This window comes from Hemitrygon akajei, chromosome 8 (genome assembly GCF_048418815.1).
Source record: "Hemitrygon akajei chromosome 8, sHemAka1.3, whole genome shotgun sequence".
NCBI classification, from domain to species: domain Eukaryota; kingdom Metazoa; phylum Chordata; class Chondrichthyes; order Myliobatiformes; family Dasyatidae; genus Hemitrygon; species Hemitrygon akajei.
This window is the reverse complement of record NC_133131.1, coordinates 2226966-2250817: the sequence shown is the minus strand read 5'-3', so window position 1 is coordinate 2250817 and position 23852 is coordinate 2226966. Positions and strand designations below refer to the sequence as shown.

The 23852-nt window shown below is 48.2% G+C and overlaps 2 protein-coding genes across 2 annotated transcripts in view; both read left to right on the top strand.

Annotated features, from left to right (window-relative positions):
* Nucleotides 1-272: 272 nt before the first annotated feature.
* timm22 (translocase of inner mitochondrial membrane 22 homolog (yeast)) lies at nt 273-3365 on the top strand. Its single transcript, XM_073053041.1, has 4 exons — nt 273-541; nt 1568-1764; nt 2186-2258; nt 3044-3365. Exons 1-4 carry the CDS (start codon nt 310-312, stop codon nt 3118-3120), a joined length of 579 nt encoding a protein of 192 aa, XP_072909142.1. The 5' UTR covers nt 273-309; the 3' UTR covers nt 3121-3365.
* Nucleotides 3366-7757: 4392 nt separating this feature from the next.
* abr (ABR activator of RhoGEF and GTPase) overlaps nt 7758-23852 on the top strand; it is a 74081-nt gene continuing 57986 nt past the window's right edge. The window contains exon 1 of the mRNA XM_073053038.1: nt 7758-8617. Coding sequence (XP_072909139.1) covers nt 7876-8617 — 742 coding nt within the window. The 5' untranslated portion in view covers nt 7758-7875. The remainder of the gene's footprint in view (nt 8618-23852) is intronic.

Sequence of the window (23852 nt, the reverse complement as noted above, 5' to 3'; positions counted from 1 at the left end):
ACCCTCCCTCAGTACCACCCCTCCCACAGTCACTCTCCCTCAGTACCACCCCTCCCACAGTCACTCTCCCTCAGTACCACCCCTCCCACAGCGTGACCCTCCCTCAGTACCACCCCTCCCACAGCGTGACTTTCTACTGTATGATGCTCCCTCACTACCCCTCCCACTGCGCCGCTTCCTCATCAGGTTCGTCGTTGCAATATCACATTAAACCCGATGGCGGCGCTCTTCCTCATTGTCGCGCATCTCCGTAGACTACGCGGTGACGCAGATGCGACGTAGTAACGCCAAGGTTAGCGGACGGGCGCGATGGCGGCAACGCGGGATCCCGCTGCCACCGCCTCCCCGGAGCCGGAGCGATCCGGCGGCCTCATCTACTCACAGCTCCTGCAGCATCTGGTGGGAGAGCGGCGGCAGCCACGACCTCTCAGTCCGTCCGTGCTCGGCGGCTTCCCCGCTCCCAACAAGTCTGAGGAGCAGAAGATGGTGGAGCGAGCGATGGAGAGCTGCGGCTTCAAGGCGGCGCTGGCCTGTGTAGGAGGTCAGCGGTCAGGAGTGGGAGAGCAGGTCCTCGAGTTGAGGGGTCGACAGGGAAAGCTTGGGAGTAAGGTCAGGGTTTAAGTATCGGGAGGGCAGATTGGATGAGTAAGGTTGTGGGGTTAGGAGGTTAGATTGAGAGAGTAAGGAGACAAGAGGCTAGGTTGAGGTAGGGGGTCAGGAGAGCTGGTTGCGGGTGTAAGGATGGGATGAGGGGTCAGGAGAGCTGGTTGATATTGAGGGGTCAGGAGGCTGGTTGAAGTGTAAGGATGGAGTGAGGGCCCAGGAGGTTAGGTTGAAGGTGTAAGGATGGGGTGAGGGCCCAGGAGGTTAGGTTGAAGGTGTAAGGATGGGGTGAGGGCCCAGGAGGTTAGGTTGAAGGTGTAAGGATGGGGTGAGGGCCCAGGAGGTTAGGTTGAAGGTGTAAGGATGGGGTGAGGGCCCAGGAGGTTAGGTTGAAGGTGTAAGGATGGGGTGAGGGCCCAGGAGGTTAGGTTGAAGGTGTAAGGATGGGGTGAGGGGTCAGGAGGTTAGGTTGAAGGTGTAAGGATGGGGTGAGGGGTCAGGAGGGCAGGTTGAGGGTGTAAGGATGGGGTGAGGGGTCAGGAGGGCAGGTTGAGGGTGTAAGGATGGGGTGAGGGGTCAGGAGGGCAGGTTGAGGGTGTAAGGATGGGGTGAGGGGTCAGGAGGGCAAGTTGAGGGTGTAAGGAAGAGGGTAAGAGGTCAGGAGGGCAGGTTGAGGGTGTAAGGATGGGGTGAGGGGTCAATAGGGTGGGTTGGGGTGAAGGGTCAGGAGGACTGGTTGAAGGTGTAAGGAAGAGGCTAAGAGGTCAGGAGGGCTGGTTAGGGTCCTCTGCTGTATTTTCTGATACCAATATCCTGGACAGAAACTAAATACCCTGAAACCCAGAGCTGGAGACTGACTCTGCTGCCCTTTCCCCCTCATCCCAACCTCTGCCCCCCCCCCCCCCCCCCCCCACTCTCCATGGTTGTAAGATTTCCTCTCTGGACTGTTTTGTCTCTCCCGCAGGATTTGTGTTGGGTGGGGCATTTGGCATTTTCACTGCTGGTATCGACACCAACGTTGGCTTTGACCCCAAGGATCCCCTCAGGACACCAACTGCAAAGGAAGTTCTTAAGGATATGGGCCAGCGTGGCATGTCCTACGCCAAGAATTTTGCTATTGTCGGTGCTATGTTCTCCTGTACAGAGTGCATTATTGAGTCGGTATGTTTGTGTCTCTCTCCATGAATTAGTGCAAGAACAATTTGTGTCCCTCAGTGGAATAAGAGAAATCACAGCTTAGGAAGGGTGGATTTGGAAGAAGGCTCCTCCTGGTTCTTGTTTTTGAAATGGTGAAGAGACAAAAGATTACCAGAATTCCTTGATTTTAAGGAGGCAGGCAAGAGATTCGGTGGGGACTTCAGACAGTCAGGCTCACTCCCCAGTTGAAAATGATGTAAATATTCACTTTTGAGATCGGACGTCAGTGGATATCAGAATGGAGAGGTGCAATGTGATTAGGTCCATTCATGATAAAGGGCTAGCACAGTCTGGTTGGGATGAATGGTCACTTTGTGCATTTGAGTTCTTTAAGAATTACAATTGGAATTGGAGTTTGTAACATTTCTCTCTCATTTCCTTCAAGTACCGGGGAACGTCAGACTGGAAGAATAGTGTACTGAGTGGCTGTGTGACAGGAGGCGCAATCGGATTCCGGGGTAAGTTCAATCCCTTGTTCAGATTGGCTTTGCCTCTGGACCTCTTTCACGTCCAGACCCCTCCGCTTCCGTGCCCCAAGAGGCCTGCGCCTCAAGCCCCCCCCCCCAAATGGCCCCCACCTCTCTCCCTGCACCCCAAGCAGCCCTCACCCCTCTCCCCGTGCCCCAGGATGCCCCCACCTCTCTCCCTGCACCCCAAGAAGTCTATACCCCTCTTGTCGGCCCGACCCCATCCCCACTCCCCAAGCAGCCCTCACCCCTCTCCCCGTGCCCCAGGATACCCCCACCTCTCTCCCTGCACCCCAAGCAGCCCTCACCCCTCTCCCCGTGCCCCAGGATGCCCCCACCTCTCTCCCTGCACCCCAAGAAGTCCATACCCCTCTTGTCGGCCCGACCCCATCCCCACTCCCCAAGCAGCCCTCACCCCTCTCCCCGTGCCCCAGGATGCCCCCACCTCTCTCCCTGCACCCCAAGAAGTCCATACCCCTCTTGTCGGCCCGACCCCATCCCCACTCCCCAAGCAGCCCTCACCCCTCTCCCCGTGCCCCAGGATGCCCCCACCTCTCTCCCTGCACCCCAAGAAGTCCATACCCCTCTTGTCGGCCCGACCCCATCCCCACTCTCCAAGCAGCCCTCACCCCTCTCCCCATGCCCCAGGATGCCCCCACCTCCCTCCCTGCACCCCAAGCGGGGCACACACCCCCCCCCCCCCCCCCCCGTCGGCCCCACACACACCAATGCACGCAGGCCCCTCTGCCATGATTAACCTCTCGTCTGTCCTGCAGCTGGCCTGAAAGCAGGAGCGGTGGGATGTGCAGGTTTTGCTGCTTTCTCCGCAGTCATCGATTACTATCTGCGCTGAGCTCGTGGGGAGTGAGCGGGCAAGACTGCAGGCACAGACAGTGTGGGTCCACAGGCTGCAGGTCGGGACACGCCGCCAGTGGATTGGAGACGACAGCCACCAGCTGGTTAATCAGAAGGAGATGACATGGGGCTGGGGTATGGAGCAGAGTAAGAGTGACATGCCTTTACCGGTCTTGGTCATTCTTTACTGTCAATCATGTTTCCATTGAGAGGAGTCTATTAAAATACTGAACTGTATGAAAAGAGTGGTTGTTTATTCACAGATAAGGTCCTGATTCAACACCGAATACATTCTAAAGGCTGATTTATACTTGTGCGTGCGGGCTATGCCGTAGCCCTGATTTTCACTTCTGCGTCACTCTACTCCGTAGCGAGCATGCATTGGTGTGCGTCAAAACGCTAGTTGGCGGTGGGGTTTCTGTGCCACTGCGTTGAGTTTCTTCGTGAGAGACATGGACGAGGAAATGCATTTCAAACATTTTCGCATGTTGGCAGGTAGATTTGACAATTTGGTTCATCTATTTCGCATAGGTGTACGCACAGCCTACAGACGTGGCAGAGAAGAAGCAACCGGAAATGCGATGCTACCAAGGGGATCAATCACAGTTGTGGTCTGCATCGTGGCAACGCGTGAGTGAGTTTTCTGGAGAGGTGCACTTCACCCTACAGCGTAGGGTACGGGATACCTACGGCGTCGATGCGACGCACAAGTATAAATCAGCCTTGAGGATTGAGTTTCTTGCACTCCCATCCACATTATTTGTGTGTGTGTCTCTCCCTCTCCCCCAGCCCCCCATCCACCCCATCCCACCTCCTCTTTCCCTCCCTCTCTTTACCCGCTTCCCCCTTATTTCTCCCTACAATCCATTCCTGCTCTTCTTCCCCTTCCTAATTAATACTCTCCATCACTCCGTGCCATTCTCTGGGTTCTGACAATGTCCCTGACCTCATCAGAGCTCTTCTACAAACATGGATAAAGGAGCCGAACTCAGAGGTGAAATGAGATTTAGTGCTCTTGATCAGGGCAGCACTTGATCCAACCAAAGGATAAAACCTCCACCTGCTGAAATCATACCCAGTACAAAGGATGGAGTCCAATCTCAAACGAGAATTCTGTTGACTCTGGAAAAAGAGTGAACATTCAGGATGAAGGGTCTCAGCGCAAAACCTTTCCCTTAGATGCTGCCTGGCCTGCTGATTTCTTCCAGCATTTTGTGATGGAGGTTGTGGTGGTTGGGAGGTTGATCATCTCTGCAGGGGTTTCTCAGTGTCCTGGGCCCAAGTGGCTTCACTAGTGATTAACTTTCATTCAGCAGCTTAGGAGAGCAAAGTTCGCTGATGACTGCACAGGGTTCAGAACCTCCTCGGGTAATGAAGCAGCCCAGCTCCAGATACAGCCAGACCCGGACAATATCCAGGCCGGGCCTGCTGGTGACAGTAACCTTTATCCTACACTGTATAGTGGTGATACTCAACAAAAAGAAATCCAACCTTCACCCCCTGACACTCCACAGCACTGTCCCCCACTATCACAATGCCCTGGTGGTTCCCACTAACCACAGAATGAACTGAAGTCACCACGTACACACAGTATGGCCTCAGGAGCAGGTCAGAGGCTGGGAATCTCACTGTAACCCTCAGGAGTGTGATGGAACACCACCCTCACCTGCCTGAGTGAATGCAACTTCAGCAATTCTCAAGAACCCCCACACCATCCAGGGCACATTGGTCCCCTTGATGGCCGCCCCATCAACTCGCTCCACCATTAATATATTGGGATAAAAATAAAGGCAAAGACTCAATGTGTGGCTGCTCTTGCTTTTATTCCGGAAAAAAATCCCTATTCCTTCACTATCACTGGGTCAAAATCCTGAAACTCCCTCCCTTACAGCACTGTGGATGTAGTCGCACCTCAAAACCAGCAGTGCTTGAAGAAGTCACCTCTCCAGGAACATAGGCATAGGCAGTTTCACACTGGTGCAGTCTGAAGCCCATATGAATGAATCTCTAAACTGTCAGGGCCTCTTCCCTCTCTCAACCCATGAACATGACCTCACTATTTTGCTCTCTTTTTGCACCAATTATTTCTTCTTGTAACAATTTTTTTAATGTACTGCTGCTGCAAAACAACAAAGTTTCACGACCAAACACGAGGAAATCTGCAGATGCTGGAAATTCAAACACACACAAAATGCTGGTGGAACACAGCAGGCCAGGCAGCATCTATAGGGAGAAGCGCTGTCGACGTTTCGGGCCGAGACCCTTCGTCAGGACAGTGTGTCAGTGATAAACATGATTCTGGAATGGCAGGAGGCCATTCGGCCTGTCAGGTCCACTCTAGCATCCAGATCAGGCTTAATTTTTTACCTCGGTGCCACATTCCTGCCCCACCTCCCATATTCCACTTTTCCTTTAATATGCAAAAACCTTTCTGGTGTGTCCATTATGTTCTGCTGCTTTCTTAGCAAGGCACTTCAAACCTGTTTTTGAAATCCATTTATATATTAGTGAATTACACTCATTAACCCCTGGTTTGTTAGTACAGAAACCTCACTTGATGGAGTTAAATGTGTCATCGCAAGGAAATAGAGATGCCTTCTTGCAGTTGTACTGAGCCCTGATGAGACCACATCTGGAATGTTGTGTACAGGGCTGGTCTGCAGAAAGTTGTTAAACTTAGCTCCATCGTGGGCACTAACCTCTTTCTTTCCAGTCCTGATGAAGGGCTGTTCACTGTTTACTCTTTTCCATAGGTGCGACCTGACACCTGAGATTTTGTGTTTTGCGTTGTATTTCCAGCATCTGCAGATTTTCTCATGTACATGATGGGCAATAATCTCCCCAGCATTCAGTACATCTTCTAATGGCGATGCCTCAGGAAGGCAGTACCCATCATGACGGACACCCATCACGCAAGACATCCCATCCCTCTATGCTACCATCAAGGAGCCCGAAGACAGACACACACACACACACACAATGATTCAGGCACAGTTTCTTCCCCTCTGCCTCTGATTTCTGAATGGCCAATGAACCCATGTAAAATGCCTCACTATTGTTTTTCTTTTTTGCTCTACTTATTTCATATATATATTTACTGTAATTTATAGTTTTATATATTATGTATTGCTGCTACAAAACAACAAATTTCACAACATTTGGCTGATTTGTAGGAGGCAGTGAGTGGGAATAAAAGGATCCTTTTCTGCTTGGCTACCAGTGACTAGTGGTATTCCGCAGGGGTTGGTGTTGGGACCACTTCTTTTTATGCTGTATATAAATGATTTTAGATGGCTTTGTTGCCAAGTTTGCAGATGATACAAAGATTGTTGGAGGGGCAGGTAGTGTTATGGAAATGATACAGAAGGACAGACAAATTAGGAAAATGGGCTAGAAAGTGGCAAATGAAATACTACGTTGGAAAATGCACGGTCTTGCACTTTGGTAGTAGAAATAAATCTGCAGACTATTTACTAAATGGGGAGAAAATACAAAAATCTGAGATGACTTGGGAGTCCTTGTGTAGAACACCCTAAAGGTTAACTTGCAGGTTGAGTCAATGGTGAGGAAGGCAAATGCAATTTTAACATTCATTTCAAGAGGTTTCAGAATACAAGTGCAAGGATGTGATGCTGAGGCTTTATAAGACACTGGTGAGGCCTCATCTTGAGTATTGTGAACAGTTTTGGGCTCCTCATCTAAGGAGATGTGTAAGCATTGGAGAGAGTCCAGAGGAGGTTCACAAGGATGATTCCAGGAATGAAAGGGAACATTTGATGGCTCTGAGTCTGTACTCACTGGAATTTAGAAGGATGGGGGGGGGGGGGGGGGAATCTCATTGAAACTTTTCAAATGTTGAAAGGCCTAGTTAGAGTAGATGTGGAAAGGATGTTCCCCATGGTGGGAGAGTCTAGGACAAGAGGGCACAGCCTCAGGATAGAGGGGCGCGCTTTCAAAACAGAGATGCGGAAAAATTTCTTTAGCCAAAGGGTGGTGAATTTGTTGCCACATGCATCTGTGGAGGCCAGGCCATTGGGTGTATTTTAAGGCAGACATTGATAGGTTCTTGATTGGACATGGCATCAAAGGTTACGGGGAGATGGCCGCGAACTGGGTTTAATGAGGAGAGAAAAGAAGAGGATCAGCCATGATTGAATGGCGGAGCAGACTGGATGGGCCAGATGGCCTAATTCTGCTCCTGTGTCTTATGGTCCTATGTCAGTGTAAGTTGATTCTGATCTGAGTGTGGGAGACCAGCATGCCCTCAGAACAGGTTGAGTAGTGAGACCTTCAGGGGAGTAGCTGTGTGTTTTCTGTGGTCAGAAAACCTGTTCAGCCTGCCCCTGAGGCGGACTGAAGAAATTCCGCGAGAGACTGGGCTGTAACGAGGGCCAGAGGCGGCAGGAGGTCAGAAACACAGAAGCCGTTTGGCCCATCAGGCTAACGGACTAACCCTCTAGACCGCCAGGGCTAACGAGTATTATTGTGGACTGGGTGTGTGGAGCGGGGTCTCTTTCACCCTGACAGAGAAGTCAGAGTCTGGGAGATACGGGGCTGGGGAGAAAGTAGGGGGAGGGACTGGAAGAAAGCGAAAGAGAAAGAGGAGAGGGGGAGGGTGAACGAGAGAACGTGGGAGGGAGAAGCCGGGTGAGAGGCAGTTAGCGTGTGTGTGTGAGTGACTGGGAGGGAGAGGCGGTGAGGGCAGGCACCTGTTGAAGTCAGGCTCGGGCTCCGAGGCCAGGCTGCAGCCGCAATGTGGGACCCGGCCGAGTTTGAGGAGCACTGGCGTCGGGAGTTCCCGGGCAGCGAAGTGCCGCAGATGGAACTGAACTCGGTAGCCGAACTGGAGGCCGAGTTGGAGCGGTGCCGAGAGCGGCTGCGGGTCGGCCAGGAGCGCTTGGCCCGGGAGAAGTTCAAAGTGATTTACCTGGAGACAGCGCTGGGCCGTGAGCCCCAGAGTGAGTCACTCCGGGCCCAGAGCAAGTCACAGAGGCGCCAAAACGAATGTAGCGCCGGACTCCGGGGAGCGCAACAAAGTAACAACTCGGAGAAACTAAGTATTGGCCCGGAGGAAGCCGAGAGTCCGGACGAAGAAACGAGTCCCAGCCAGGGACTTATCGAAGGACCAAGCGCCTCCGATAAGGGACCAGACACACTGGACAGTCCGCAACAGGGAGCAGACACCCATGACCAAAAAGTAGACAGCCCGGAAAGACGACCAGACGCCTCGGGTCATGAATCAGACGCGGCAGATGAGGACAATGAGGACGAGGGCGAGACGCAGCAGCGAGACCGGGAATCGTTGTCACCCGGCCTCACACGGCCCCTGATTTTTCCGAGGTTCAGGATGATACCGATGAAGCGAGTTAAAGACGGCGGCGATTCACCGAGACTGCGGCGGCGGCAACTTCTGTCAGTATTGCCCAGGTGGCACAGGGAGACTTCGCCGAGCGAAGGAAGCGACCGTGAATACAGCTCGGACCGGGATTCCACAGGTGAGAGTCCGGCACTGTATAACACTGTACCAATGGAGGCAGGTCTGTCACTGTATAACACCGGGGTACTCTATAGGTGGGGACGGGGTTGTCACTGTATAACACTAGAGTACAACACCGGTGGGGATGGGTCTGTCTCTGTATAAATCCAGGATATGGTACTGGTGTGGCCTGTCACTGTCTAACACTAGGGTTCGGTACCAGTGGGTTCGGGTCTGCCTTCTGACACCAGGGACAGAAATGGACAGAAAGGTACAAAACCAGTGAGGATGGGTCTGTCTCTGTATAAATCCAGGATATGGTACCGGTGTGGCCTGTTACTGTCTAACACTAGGGTTCGGTACCAGTGGGTCCGGGTCTGCCTTCTGACACCAGGGACAGAAATGGACAGAAAGGTACAACACCGGTGGGGATGGGTCTGTCTCTGTATAAATCCAGGATATGGTACCGGTGTGGCCTGTCACTGTCTAACACTAGGGTTCGGTACCAGTGGGTCCGGGTCTGCCTTCTGACACCAGGGACAGAAATGGACAGAAAGGTACAAAACCAGTGAGGATGGGTCTGTCTCTGTATAAATCCAGGATATGGTACCGGTGTGGCCTGTTACTGTCTAACACTAGGGTTCGGTACCAGTGGGTCCGGGTCTGCCTTCTGACACCAGGGACAGAAATGGACAGAAAGGTACAACACCGGTGGGAACTGGTTGTCTCTGTATTACACTGGGGGGGAGGGCGTGCATACACTATCTATACCCCCCCCCCCCCCCCGCCCGGTGAAATGTAGAGACAACCTGTCCCCAACGCTGCTGTACCTTTCTGTCCATTTCCTACCTATTGTCCGGGATGCCTCAACCACTTCCTCTGATAGCTGGATGCAGACACCCAGCAGTGAACTTGTGAAAAAATCTAGTTCTCAATTTTTAAAGTTTCCCCTTTCACCTTAAGCCTCTGCCTCTCAGTTTAGCTTTTGTGATTGTCACCCCTCAGCTTCCTTCACTCCAGGAACACACACCCAGGGACCCACCAAATTCTTCCCTTATTTCCCACAACATTGGGGATTTGTCTGATCAGGCACCTTTCCGTGCAAAAGCAAACCAGGAAACTACAGTCAGGCTTTGGTGGTGGGTACTTTTCTGGAGGGAATTCTGAGGGAGAGAACCTATCAATATTTGGAGTGACTCAATCTGATTTGGGATAGTCTCTTGGAGTTTTTTGAAGAGGTAGCAAAGAGGGTAGGGCAGTGGCTGTTGTCTCTTCTGACTTCAGCAAGAACTTTAACAAATCCCTGATGGCATCTAGCCTGGAAGTTTGCATCGTGTGGGATCCAGGGGAAATAGCATATTGTGTTCATAATTGGCACAATAGTGTGGTGAAAAGTGTGATAGTTGAGGGTTTCTTGGTCTGGAAGTCTGTGTCTTGTGATCTGCCACCGTGGGTCGAAGCTGGGACCATTGTTGTTTGTAAGAGCTGTTTATGAGGGGCAACTTGATAGAGGTGTATAAGACGATAAGAGGTATTAACAAAGTGGACAGCCAGAGACTTTTTCCCAGGGTGGAGATGTATAAATATAAGGAGACAAAATTTTAAGGTGATTGGAGGAAAATACCAGTGAGGGGATATCAGAGGTAGGTTTTTTACAGAGTGTTGGGTGCGTGGAACACGCTGTCGGGGTGGTGGTAGAACAGGGGCATTTAAGAGACTCTTAGATAGGCACATGGGTGAAAGGAAATGGAGGGCTATGTAGAAGGGAAAAGTTAGATTTCTGTTAGAGTAGGTTAAAAGGTCAGCACAACATTGTGGGCCAAAGGGCCTGTACTCTATAATTTTACATAAAGGCAAGTGTGCCAAATGCCTTCACCAGCCCCACTCCCTTTAGGACTGAGAGCTTCTTCACCAGAAGCACTGCTGCCACCTTTCCCAGGGGGCAGTCAGAGATGGGCATGAAATCTGGTCTTGCTAGTAATGCCCTGATCCCCAAATCCAAAATCAGTTTAAACGGAGAAGATTGTCCATTTGTGTAGCTGTTCCCACCGTTTGTTGCTGCTCAGTTTTGCATATGCCTTCTTTCCTGTCCCTCTCCTCTCAGACTTGCATCTGTACTACACCTCACTTGGCTTTGTGTGTTGAGAATCTGCAGCATTTACTCCACTCTGTACCGTACATGGGTCATCGCTGTGCGGCCCTACAGCCCGGACAAAGACAAATCCACATTCAGATTGCTTGGCTGAAATGGTTTTGGAGATGTGCAGTAGTTTTTTAGAATACTAGAATAATATGCAAATATTTCATAACATGTTAGAATGCTAGAATAATATACTAGCATACCAGAAAAATATTCTAAGTGGAATAACAATTCAGCATGCTCTAGATGGGCTGAAAAGCCTGTTTCTGTGCTGTAGTACTCTGACTCGAGAACTGCATTTTCAGGCAACTTGAAATGTCTTCACCAGCAACTGACTTGGTCAGTTATTGTGCTGTGTCTCAATTTCATCTTCCACTGTCCTTTCTAATCCCCGCTAGCAAACTTCAGGAGATAGCTGCTCTCTGTAGATGAACTGTTTCAGTAAACTGAAGGAACACAGGAGAACAGAGAGTTACTCTCTGGAAATCAAAGAGATGGCAGAAGCTGAAAATCTGAAACAAAAAGAGAAAATGCTGGAAACACTCAACGGGTTAGGCAGCATCTGTAGAGAAACAGTTAAAGCTTCGTGTTGCGGTACAAGTGTGACTTTTGTTGGTCTGATTTGACCTTTAATGGAGTTGGGAATATTCCCCAGGCTGCTCCATGAGGCGAGGGAAGAGTTTGCTGAGCCTCTGGCTAGGATCTTTATGTCCTCATTGTCCACAGGAATGGTACCGGAGGATTGGAGGGAGGCAAATATTGCTCCCTTGTTCAAAAAAGGTAGCAGGGATAGTCCAGGTAATTATAGACCAGTGAGCCTTATGTCTGAGGTGGGAAAGCTGTTGGAAAAGATTCTTAGAGATAGGATCTATGGGCATTCAGAGAATCATGGTCTGATCAGGGACAGTCAGCATGGCTTTGTGAAGGGCAGATCGTGTCTAACAAGCCTGTTAGAGTTCTTTGAGGAGGTGACCAGGCATATAGATGAGGGTAGAGCAGTGGATGTGATCTACATGGATTTTAGTAAGGCATTTGACAAGGTTCCACACGGTAGGCTTATTCAGAAAGTCAGAAGGCATGGGATCCAGGGAAGTTTGGCCAGGTGGATTCAGAATTGGCTTGCCTGCAGAAGGCAGAGGGTCGTGGTGGAGGGAGTACATTCAGATTGGAGGGTTGTGACTAGTGGTGTCCCACAAGGATCTGTTCTGGGACCTCTACTTTTTGTGATTTTTATGAACCACCTGGATGTGGGGGTAGAAGGGTGGGTTGGCAAGTTTGCAGATGACGCAGAGGTTGGTGGTGTTGTGGATAGTGTAGAGCAGGGGTGTCAAACTCATTTTAGGTCACGGGCCGGATTGAGCAAAATGCAGCTTCATGCGGGCCGGATCAGTCGGACGCGTGCGAACGCAGCTTTCATTGCCTCCGTTTTTTCAGCCTGCTCTCATGTGTCTCAGTCTCTGCTATAACTACAAAGTGTTTCACTTTACAAATTCCGTTTCTTATGAAGAAGACTGCCGAATAAACACTAAAAACCCTGAAAACCTGGTACCTGAATAAACTCAGCATTAGCCATATCATACACCATAGGCGCTTCGATTACTGGGGCCAGCTTTAATAGTAATTAGATATTATCTCGCGGGCCAAAGATAATTCCACCGCGGACCGGATTTGGCCCGCGGGCCTTGAGTTTGACATATATGGTGTAGAGGATTGTCGAAGATTGCAGAGAGACATTGATAGGATGCAGAAGTGGGCTGAGAAGTGGCAGATGGAGTTCAACCCAGAGAAGTGTGAGGTGGTACAGTTTAGAAGGACAAACTCCAAGGCAGAGTACAAAGTAAATGGCAGGATACTTGGAAGCGTGGAGGAGCAGAGGGAATCTGGGGCTATATGTCCATAGATTCCTGAAAGTTGCCTCACAGGTAGATAGGGTAGTTAAGAAAGCTTATGGGGTGTTAGCTTTCATAAGTCGAGGGATAGAGTTTTAAGAGTCGCGAGGTAATGATGCAGCTCTATAAAACTCTGGTTAGGCCACACTTGGAGTACTGTGTCCAGTTCTGATCGCCTCACTATAGGAAGGATGTGGAAACATTGAAAAGGGTACAGAGGAGATTTACCAGGATGCTGCCTGGTTTAAAGAGTGCATTATGATCATTATGTGCATTATGATCAGAGATTAAGGGAGCTAGGGCTTTACTCTTTGGAGAAAAGGAGGATGAGAGGAGACATGATAGAGGTGTACAAGATATTAAGAGGAATAGATAGAGTGGATAGCCAGCACCTCTTCCCCAGGGCATCACTGCTCAGTACAAGAGGACATGTCTTTAAGGTAAGGGGTGGGAAGTTCAAGGGGGATATTATAGGAAAGTTTTTTACTCAGTGGTTGGTGCGTGGAATGCACTGCCTGAGTCAGTGGTGGGGGCAGATACACTAGTGAAATTTAAGAGACTACTAGACAGGTATATGGAGGAATTTAAAGTGGGGGGTTATATGGGAGGCAGGGTTTAAGGGTCGTCACAACATTGTGGGCCGAAGGACCTGTTCTGTGCTGTACTATTCTATGTTCTATATTATCAGGATTGCAGGGAATGTTTAGAAAATTATGGACTAAATGCTGGCCAATGGGACTTGAATGGGACATTTTGGTTCGTATGGGCCAGTTGGGCCAAAGAGCTTTTTTCCACACTATGTTTTTGGATATTAATGTTATAGAGTTTACAGATGGTACTCAGATAGATGGTGTTGTGAAAAATTACAGGGGGTGTTTGATTAACTGGGTGTGTGAGCTGAGGACTGGATTCAATCCAGATCAGTGTGGGGTGTTTCAATTTGAAAGAATAATCCAGTGTTGGACTTGTGGAGTGAATGGTCGGGCTCTAAGGAGTGTTATAGAACAGAGGGAGCTTGGAGTGCAAATGCATTGTTCACTGAGAGGCATTAGAGGTAGACAAGGTGGTGAGGGTGTTTGACACACTGACCTTCATCAGTCAGGGTACTGTGTATAGGAGTTGGGAAATTATGGTACAGTCAGATAAGGTTCTGGTGAGGTCACACGGAGTACTGTGTACAATCTTGGTCACCTGATAAATGTGTATAAGATCATGAGGGACATAGATAGGATTACAGCACCAATTCATTGAAGGTGTCTTGATTAATCAGGGTTTGAAGTGATACAGGGAGAAGGTAAGAGACTGGGGCTGAGAGAGAAATGGATTGGCTATGATGAAATGGCAGAGCAGACTCGATGGGCCAGAGGGGTTAATTCTCCTTCTATATTCTATGGTCATTTTTGCAAGGAGGGGCATTAAAAGCACAAGTGCATAAGGGTAAGATCAGAAGTGAGAGATTTAAAAGGGTCATCAGGAGCAGCTTCTTCACACACAATGTATTTATCTGCATACCTTTTCCATGATGCTAATGTGCCCAGCTCAACCAGCTCCTTCAAAGTGCCCACCGTCTCTGTCTGTCCACTCGATCAATGCCTCTCAACATTTTGTACACCTCCATCAGCAACATTCATCCTCCTCTCCGAAGGGAAAAGCCCTCGTTTTATTATGGTCAAAGCAATTATTAGACAAAATACTGGTAAATAAAAGCACAAAGAATATAGTGTATTAATTAAATGAATGTAGGGTATAGTTGAGGAGCAAGTGGGTCTGAGTATAACTTGTGTGTGGGGGGAGAGGATGTGGGTGAGGTTCTGAATGAATTCTTTGCGGCTGTCTTTATTAAGGTGGGAAATGTAAGCGATGTTAGACAGGAAATGTGTGTAATGTTGCCTGGGTTAAACTTAGTAAAAACGGAAACAGTGAAAGATTTAGAACATAGAATAATACAGCACATTACAGGCCCTTTGGCCCACAATGTTGTGTCGACCCTCAAACCCTGCCTCCCATATAACCCCCCCCCACCTTAAATTCCTCCATATACCTGTCTAGTAGTCTCTTAAACTTCACTAGTGTGTCTGCCTCCACCACTGACTCAGGCAGTGCATTCCACGCACCAAACATTCTCTGAGTGAAAATCCTTCCTCTAATATCCCCCTTGAACTTCCCTCCCCTTACCTTAAAGCCATGTCCTCTTGTATTGAGCAGTGGTGCCCTGGGGAAGAGGCACTGGCTATCCACTCTGTCTATTCCTCTTAATATCTTGTACACCTCTATCATGCCTCCTCTCATCCTCCTTCTCTCCAAAGAGTAAAGCCCTAGCTCCCTTAATCTCTGATCATAATCCATACTCTCTAAACCAGGCAGCATCCTAGTAAATCTCCTCTGAACCCTTTCCAATGCTTCCACATCCTTCCTATAGTGAGGCGACCAGAACTGGACACAGTACTCCAAGTGTGGCCTAACTAGAGTTTTATAGAGCTGCATCATTACATCGCATCTCTTAAACTCTATCCCTTGACTTATGAAAGCTAACACCCCATAAACTTTCTTAACTACCCTATCTACCTGTGAGGCATCTTTCAGGGATCTGTGGACATGTAGCCCCAGGTTCCCTCTGCTCCTCCACACTTCCAAGTATCCTGCCATTTAATTTGTACTCTGCCTTGGAGTTTGTCTTTCCAAAGTGTACCACCTCACACTTCTCCGGGTTGAACTCCATCTGCCACTTCTCAGCCCACTTCTGCAACCTATCAATGTCTCTCTGCAACCTTCAACAATCCTCTACACTATCTACAACACCACCAACCTTAGTGTCGTCTGCAAACTTGCCAAACCACCCTTCTACCCTCACATCCAGGTTGTTAATAAAAATCACAAAAAGTAGAGGTCCCAGAACAGATCCTTGTGGGACACCACTAGTCACAACCCTCCAATCTGAATGTACTCCCTCCACCACGACCCTCTGCCTTCTGCAGGCAAGCCAATTCTGAATCCACCTGGCCAAACTTCCCTGGATCCCATGCCTTCTGACTTTCTGAATAAGCCTACCGTGTGGAACCTTGTCAAATGCCTTACTAAAATCCATGTAGATCACATCCACTGCACTACCCTCATCTATATGCCTGGTCACCTCCTCAAAGAACTCTATCAGGCTTGTTAGGCACGATCTGCCCTTCACAAAGCCATGCTGACTGTCCCTGATCAGACCATGATTCTCTAAATGCCCATAGATCCTATCTCTAAGAATCTTTTCCAACAGCTTTCCCACCACAGACGTAAGGCTCACTGGTCTATAATTACCTGGACTATCCCTGCTACCTTTTTTGAACAAGGGAGCAATATTTGCCTCCCTCCAATCCTCCGGTACCATTCCCGTGGACAACGAGGACATAAAGATTCTAGCCAGAGGTTCAGCAATCTCTTCCCTCACCTCGTGGAGCAGCCTGGGGAATATTCCATCAGGCCCTGGGGACTTAGCCGTCCTAATATAATTTAACAACTCCAACACCTCCTCTCCCTTAATATCAACATGCTCCAGAACGTCAACCTCACTCATATTGTCCTCACCGTCTTCAAGATCCCTCTCAGTGGTGAATACCAAAGAGAAGTATTTATTGAGGACCTCGCTCACTTCCACAGCCTCCAGGCACATCTTCCCACTTTTATCTCTAATCAGTCCTACCTTCACTCCTGTCATCCTTTTGTTCTTCACATAATTGAAGAATGCCTTGGGGTTTTCCTTTACCCAACTCGCCAAGGCCTTCTCATGCCCCCTTCTTGCTCTTCTCAGCCCCTTCTTAAGCTCCTTTCTTGCTACCCTGTATTCCTCAATTGACCCATCTGATCCTTGCTTCCTAAACCTCATGTATGCTGCCTTCTTCCACCTGACTAGATTTTTCACTTCACTTGTCACCCATGGTTCCTTCACCCTACCATTCTTTATCTTCCTCACCGGGACAAATTTATCCCTAACATCCTGCAAGAGATCCTTAAACATCGACCACATGTCCATAGTACATTTTCCTGAAAAAACATCATCCCAATTCACACCCGCAAGTTCTAGCCTTATAGCCTCATAATTTGCCCTTCCCCAATTAAAATCCTCTCTGATTCTATCCTTTTCCATGACAATGCTAAAAGTCAGGGAGTGGTGATCACTGTCCCCCAGATGCTCAACCACTGACAGATCTGTAGAAACGTAGAAACATAGAAAATAGGTGCAGGAGTAGGCCATTCGGCCCTTCGAGCCTGCACTGCCATTCAGTATGATCATGGCTGATCATCCAACTCAGAACCCTGTACCTGCTTTCTCTCCATACCCCCGATCCCTTTAGCCACAAAGGCCTTTTCTAACTTCCTCTTAAATATAGCCAATGAATCGGCCTCAACTGTTTCCTGTGGCAGAGAATTCCACAGATTCACCACTCTCTGTGTGAAGAAGTGACCTGACCCGATTTGTTACCTAATACTAGATCTAGTATGGCATTCCCCCTAGTCGGCCTGTCAACATACTGTGACAGGAATCCATCCTGGACACACTTAACAAACTCTGCCCCGTCTAAACCCTTGAAACTAATCAAGTGCCAATCAATATTAGGGAAGTTAAAGTCACCCATGATAACAACCCTGCTATTTTTGCACCTTTCCAAAATCTGCCTCCCAATCTGCTCCTCAGTATCTCTGCTGCTACCAGGGGGCCTATAGAATACCCCCAATAGAGTAACTGCTCCCTTCCTGTTCCTGACTTCCACCCATACTGACTCAAAAGAGGATCCTGATACATTACCCACCCTTTCTGCAGCTGTAATAGTATCCCTGACCAGTATTGCCACCCCTCCTCCCCTTCCCCCCCATCCCTTTTAAAGCACTGAAATCCAGGAATATTGAGAATCCATTCCTGCCCTGATGCCAGCCAAGTCTCCGTAATGGCCACTACACCATAATCCATGTATGTATCCAAGCTCTCAGTTCATCACCTTTGTTCCTGATGCTTCTTGCATTGAAGTACACACACTTTAGCCCTTCTACCTTACTACCTTTATACCCTTTATTCTGCTGCTCTTTCCGCAAAGCCTCTCTATATGTTAGATCTGGCTTTACTCCATGCACTTCTTTCACTGCTCTATCGCTCCGGGTCCCATTGAAGCAGGTATGTGTTCTGTAAGCGTATATCAGGAGCAAGAGGGAAAGAGTGGGCCCCTTTAGACAGAAAAGGCTAATCTATACTCTGTATTCACCAAAGAGGAGGGTGTGGAGGTGATTAATCCAGCAAGGCATACCTGGAGAATCTGGTGTGGGTCACTTTAACCATTCCTTTGCCACTGCTGGATGAGTGGTTGTGGATGCTTCAGCCTGATCTCCAGCACCCACACTGGGGGTGGGGCTGCCAGATTCTCCCATAACTGATTTTCACCATCAGCTCAATGGTGTGGGCATCATTATTGTAGACTGAAATGTGGCAAATGTTTAGGGGATATTTGCGTGGGGTTCTGAGTAGGTATGTTCCAATGAGACAGGGGAAGAATGGTAGGGTACAAGATCCATGGTGTACAAAGGCTGTTGTAAATCTAGTCCTGAAGAAAAGATCTTACAAAAGGTTCAAAAAACTAGGTAATGATATGAATCTAGAAGATTATAATGCTAGCAGGAAGGAGCTTAAAGAAATTAGGAGATCCAGAAGGAACCATGAGAAGGCTTTGGCGGATAGGATTATGGAAAACCCCAAGGCAGTCTACAAGTATGTGAAGAGCAAGAGGATAAGACGTGACAGAATAGGACCAATCAAGTGTGACAGTGGAAAAGTGTGTATGGAACCGGAGGAAATAGCAGAGGTACTTAATGAATACTTTGCTTCAGTATTCACTACAGAAAAGGATCTTGGTGATTATAGGGATGACTTACAGCAGACTGAAAAGCTTGAGCATGTAGATATTAAGAAAGAGATGTGCTGGAGCTTTTGGAAAGCATCAAGTTGGATAAGTCTCCGGGACCAGATGGGATGTACCCCTGGCTACTGTGGTAGTGAGGGAGATTGCTGAGCCTCTGGCAATGATCTTTGCATCAACAATGAGGACTGGAGAGGTTCTAGAGGATTGGAGGGTTGTGGATGTTGTTCCCTTATTCAAGAAAGAGAGTAGGGATAGCCCAGGAAAAAATAGACCAGTGAGTCTTACTTCAGTGATTGTTAAGTGTAACCAGAGAGCCGTGCCTGTCATGTGACAGCACTGCCCTCACCTGGTCAGAGGTCACACCACCTGCCAGTCAACATTTCGCCCCTCCCAACTAATCAATGCACACTTAACCGTTGGCCACCTTAATTGGATTAACCCATCTAGCACCAAGCCTTTGGCCCCCCGGTGACTCACCTGGGCTGGACCCTCCAGCCCCTTGACCTATAAAGGGTGCTACATGTGCTTGGCTCGCTCTCTTTGCCATTCTCGAGGGACCACCCTGCTTCACTCCAGGCTGAAGACTGCAGAACAGCGCTGGAGACACGTGGTGAGCTGTGCATTGAATTGGGTTTTGGGAGCGTTTATTTTTGCCCCTGTAGCAGAGAGCCATGCCTGCCCAGAGTCAAGGGGTGGCAGATCTCGTAGTTACTTTTCCCTTGCTTGTATGCGTACCTGTACTCTGTCCCCACACTGTTTTCCTGTTTATTTTACTGCCAACCCAACTTTTCCCATGCTTGTCTATTCTAAGCGCATTTGTGCGAATATTGTAGCCACTTGTGTTGTTCCCAAGCTCTTTTCCCCTTGTAAATAAACTCCTTGTTGTTAAAACTGTGTCCAAAGTCCTTGCCTTTGAGACTCAAAGAATCTGTCTCATTTCCATCACAACAGTAAGTTGATGGAGAAGATTCTGAGAGGCAGGATTTATGAACATTTTGAGAGGCATAATATGATTAGGAATAGTCAGCATGGCTTTGTCAAAGGCAGATCATGCCTTACGAGCCTGATTGAATTTTTTGAGGATGTAACTAAACACATTGATGAAGGTAGAGCCATAAATGTAGTGTATATGGATTTTAACAAGGCATTTGATAAGGTACCCCATCCAAGGCTTATTGAGAAAGTAAGGAGGCATGGGATCCAAGGGGACATTGCTTTGTGGATCCAGAACTGGATTGCCCACAGAAGGCAAAGAGTGGTTGTAGACGGGTCATATTCTGCATGGAGGTCAGTGACCAGTGGAGTGCCTCAGGGATCTGTTCTGGGACCCCTACTCTTCGTGATTTTTATAAATGACCTGGATGAGGAACTGGAGGGATGGGTTAGTAAATTTGATGATGACCCAAAAGGTTGGGGCTGCTGTGGATAGTGTGGAGGGCTGTCAGAGGTTACAGTGGGACATTGATAGGATGCAAACCTGGGCTGAGAAGTGGCAGATGGAGTTCAAGTGGTTCATTTTGGTAGGTCAAACATGATGGCAGAATATAGCATTAATGGCAAGACTCATGGCAGTGTGGAGGATCAGAGGGATCTTGGGGTCCGAGTCCACAGGACACTCAAAGCTGCTACACAGGTTGACTTTGTGGTTAAGAAGGCACACAATGCCTTCATCAATTGTGGGATTGAATTTAAGAGCCGAGAGGTAATGTTGCAGCTATATAGGACCCTGATCAGACCCCACTTGGAATACTGTGCTCAATTCTGGTCAGCTTGCTATGGAAGGACGTGGAAACCATAGAAAGGGTGCAGAGGAGATTTATAAGGATGTTCTTCATCAGGACTAGCTGAAAGAAGAGATAGTAAGAAATTTAAAAGAGGGAGGGGGAGATCCGAAATGATAGAAGACAGGAGGGGGAGGGATGAAACTAAGAGCTGAAAAGTTGATTGGCAAAAGGGATACAAGGCTAGAGAACCCTCAAGAGGCTTTATCTTCCTCTCACCCCAACCCTCCCCTCTCCACTGACACTACCAGCCTCCCTCCCTCCTCTGATCCCAGCTCTCATCTGTGCCGGGTCTTTACTATCCCCTCCGACCTTCAGCTCTCTGAGGCAAAGCGTTCTGTCCCCAATAAGGGCCTCACCTTTGTCCCCCTGCGCCCACACCAAAGCACGTTCCGTGTGCGCCATGACGCTGAACTCTTCTTTCGCCAGCTCCATCTTCAAGCATACTTCTTCGGCAAGGACTCTCCCACTCCCACTGATGACCCCTTCTGTTGTCTTCAACCCTCCTCCTCTTCGTGGACACTTCACTCTGGTCTTCTGCCTGCTCTGAATCTCTTTATTGCTAACTGCTGACGGGACATCAACCGTCTCGACTTCACCACACCTTGTTCCAGTTCCAGCCTCACTCCTTCTGAACGCTCTGCTCTTCACTCCCTCTGCACCAATCCCAACCTCACTATAAAACCGGCTGATGGGGGTGGGGGGCACTGTTGTAGTCTGGTGTACTGACCTCTATCTTGCTGAGGCACAGTGACAACTCGCTGATACCTCCTCTTATTTACCCCTCAATCATGACCCCACTAAGGAGCACCAGGCCACTGTCTCCCACACCATCACCAATCTTATCAGCTCTGGGGATTTCCCATTCACTGCCACCAACTAGTTCCCACACTCCACACTTCCCGTTTCTACCTCCTACCGAAGATCCACAAACCTGCCTGTCCAGGTAGACCCATTGTCTCAGCTTGCTCCTGCCCCACCAAACTCATTTCTGCATACTTCAACATTGTTTTATCCCCCCTTGTTGAATTCCTTCCCACCTATGTTCATGACACTTCTCACGCTCTGAATTTTTTCAATGGCCCCCACTGCCTTATTTTCACTATGGATATCCAGTCCCTATGTACCTCCATCCCCCACCAGGAAGGTCTCAAAGCTCTCCACTTCTTTTTGGATCCGAGACCTAACCAGTTCCCTTCTACCACCACACTCTGCCATCTAGTGGAATTAGTCCTTACTCTTAATAATTATCTTTTGAGGGAGATTATTTAAACTTCGATGATGTGAGTAAGGATATTTTGGATGCAATCTGGAACGGAGTATCTGAAGGAGTGGTGGAGGCCAGTACTCCCTCAATGTTTATACGGTTAGCTACACAGAGAATGGGATGGGTGTTGGCAGGTATCCTTGGCCAGCATGGTCACAATGGGCTGAAGGGCCTGGTCCGTGGTGTATGACTCTTTGGTGATGTGGTCGCTCAGTCAGCTGTTTTCTCCCACGTTCAAAGACGTACACGTTAGTAGGTAATTGGGCAACACAGACTTGTTAGGCAGGAAGAGCCTGTTTCATGCTGTGCCTCTAAAATGAGGGTGCCACAGTGGTTAGCACAATGCTATTGCAACTCGGGGTGTCGGGGTTCAGAGTTCAATTCCAGTATTCTCTGTAAGAAGTTTTTACGTCTTTCTTGTAAACATGTGGATTTCCTCCGGGTGTTCTGGTTTCCTCCCACAGTCTGAAGATGATAGGTCAATTTGCCATTATCAATTGTTCTGTCAATTAACCCGGGTTAATTAGGCGGGTTGCTGAGCAAGGTAGCTCGTTTGACTGAAAGGGCCTGTTCTGTGTTGTATCTCCAGATTAACATTGCCCAGAGTGTCTGTGGGTGGGGGGAGGAGGTTGATTGGAGGACAGATTGAAGGAATTGGAAGATTATTCGTCTGTACAGCACAGGAACGTTCCCTGAGGCTCAGTACACACCTACTAAACTAACCCGTCTACTATATAATGTCCATATCCTCCCATTTCCTGCACATTCATGTGACTACCTAAGAGCTTCTTACACGCCTCTACCACATTTACCTTTACTACCAGGCACACACCACTCTTTAAAAAAAAGTGTTTAAAAAAAAAACATAAACTTGACCCTCACAACCCCCCTGAACTTACCCACTCTTACCTTAAAAATTTGCCCTTTGGTATTAAACATTTAAATCCTTGAAAAAAAATACTGTCAGTCTATTCTATCTATGCCTGTCATATGATACAGCCCAATCCAGGTAAAGCTCTCCCCACCATTGAACACATCTATACGAAACGTTGTCACTGGAAAACAGCATGCATCAGAGACCCTCTCCACCCAGGACATGCTCTCTTCTTGCTACCGCGAGCCTCAAGACTCGCACCATCAGGTTCAGGAACAGTTACTACCCCTCAACCATCAAGCTCTTGAACCAAAACTTCACTCAATTTCACTTGCCCCATCATTGAAATGTTCCCACAACCTATGGACTCACTTTCAAAGACTCTTCATCTAATGTTCTTGATATTTATTGTTTATTTATTTATTCTTTCTTTCTTTTTGTATTTGCACAGTCTGTTGTCTTCTGCACAGTGGTTGGACGCCCAAGTCGGTGTGATCTTTCATTGATTCTGTTATGGTTATTATTCTATGGATTTATTGAGTATGCCCACAGGAAATTGAATCTCAGGATTGTATATGGTGACATATATCTACTTTGATAATAAATTACCATTAAACTTTGAACTTGTAAACCAATATCAGGTCTCCTGTCAGCTTCCACTGCTCCAGAGAAACAATTTTTATGTTTGCAACACAAGCCCTATAATCCAGGCAGCATCCTGGTAAACCTCTTCTGCACCTCGACATCCTTTCTATAATGGGGGTACCAGAACTATATGCAATACACCAGATGCGGTCTATCCAAAATTTTATAAAGCTGCAACATTACTTCCTTATTTTTGGATTCAATATCTTGACTAATAAAAGTGAGCATGCCATATGCCTTTCTTAACCACGCTAGCAACCTGTGTAGCCACTTCACTGATGAGAGTGAAAATAGACAGGGTGGTGAAAAAGGCCTTTGTCACACTGGCTTTCACTTGTCTGGGCATTAAGTATAAAAGTTGGGTGTCATGGACGCTGGTGAAGCCACACTGAGAGAATTGTGTTCAGTTTTGGTCGTTCTGCAATGGAGAGATATGAAATTGAAAAAGTGAAGAAAAGATTGACAAGGACTCTGACAGTATTCAAGGGACTGATAATAGGGAGAGGTTGGACTGGCTAGTCCTTTATTGCTTAGAGCACAGGAGACTGAGAGGTGATCTTATGAAGCTGAATAAATCACGAAGGACACTCAGTCATTTCCCCAGGGTGGGGAATCAAGAACCACAGGATAGATTTAAAGTGAGAAGGGAAAGATTCAAGAGGAACTTAAGGAACAACTTCATTATACAGAAAGTGATCTGTAAGTGGAATGGGATGCTGGAGGAAGTGGTTGAGGCAGGTGCAATAACAGCATTAAAAAAGATACTTGGA

What these genes read in the sequence shown, in the direction of transcription:
- timm22 (XM_073053041.1), top strand. Translation starts at nt 310, where the DNA reads ATGGCGGCAACGCGGGATCCCGCTGCCACCGCCTCCCCGGAGCCGGAG. An exon ending in GGCGCTGGCCTGTGTAGGAG is followed by an intron (nt 542 to 1,567) that starts GTCAGCGGTCAG and finishes TCTCTCCCGCAG; the next exon opens with GATTTGTGTTGGGTGGGGCA. An exon ending in CAGAGTGCATTATTGAGTCG is followed by an intron (nt 1,765 to 2,185) that starts GTATGTTTGTGT and finishes ATTTCCTTCAAG; the next exon opens with TACCGGGGAACGTCAGACTG.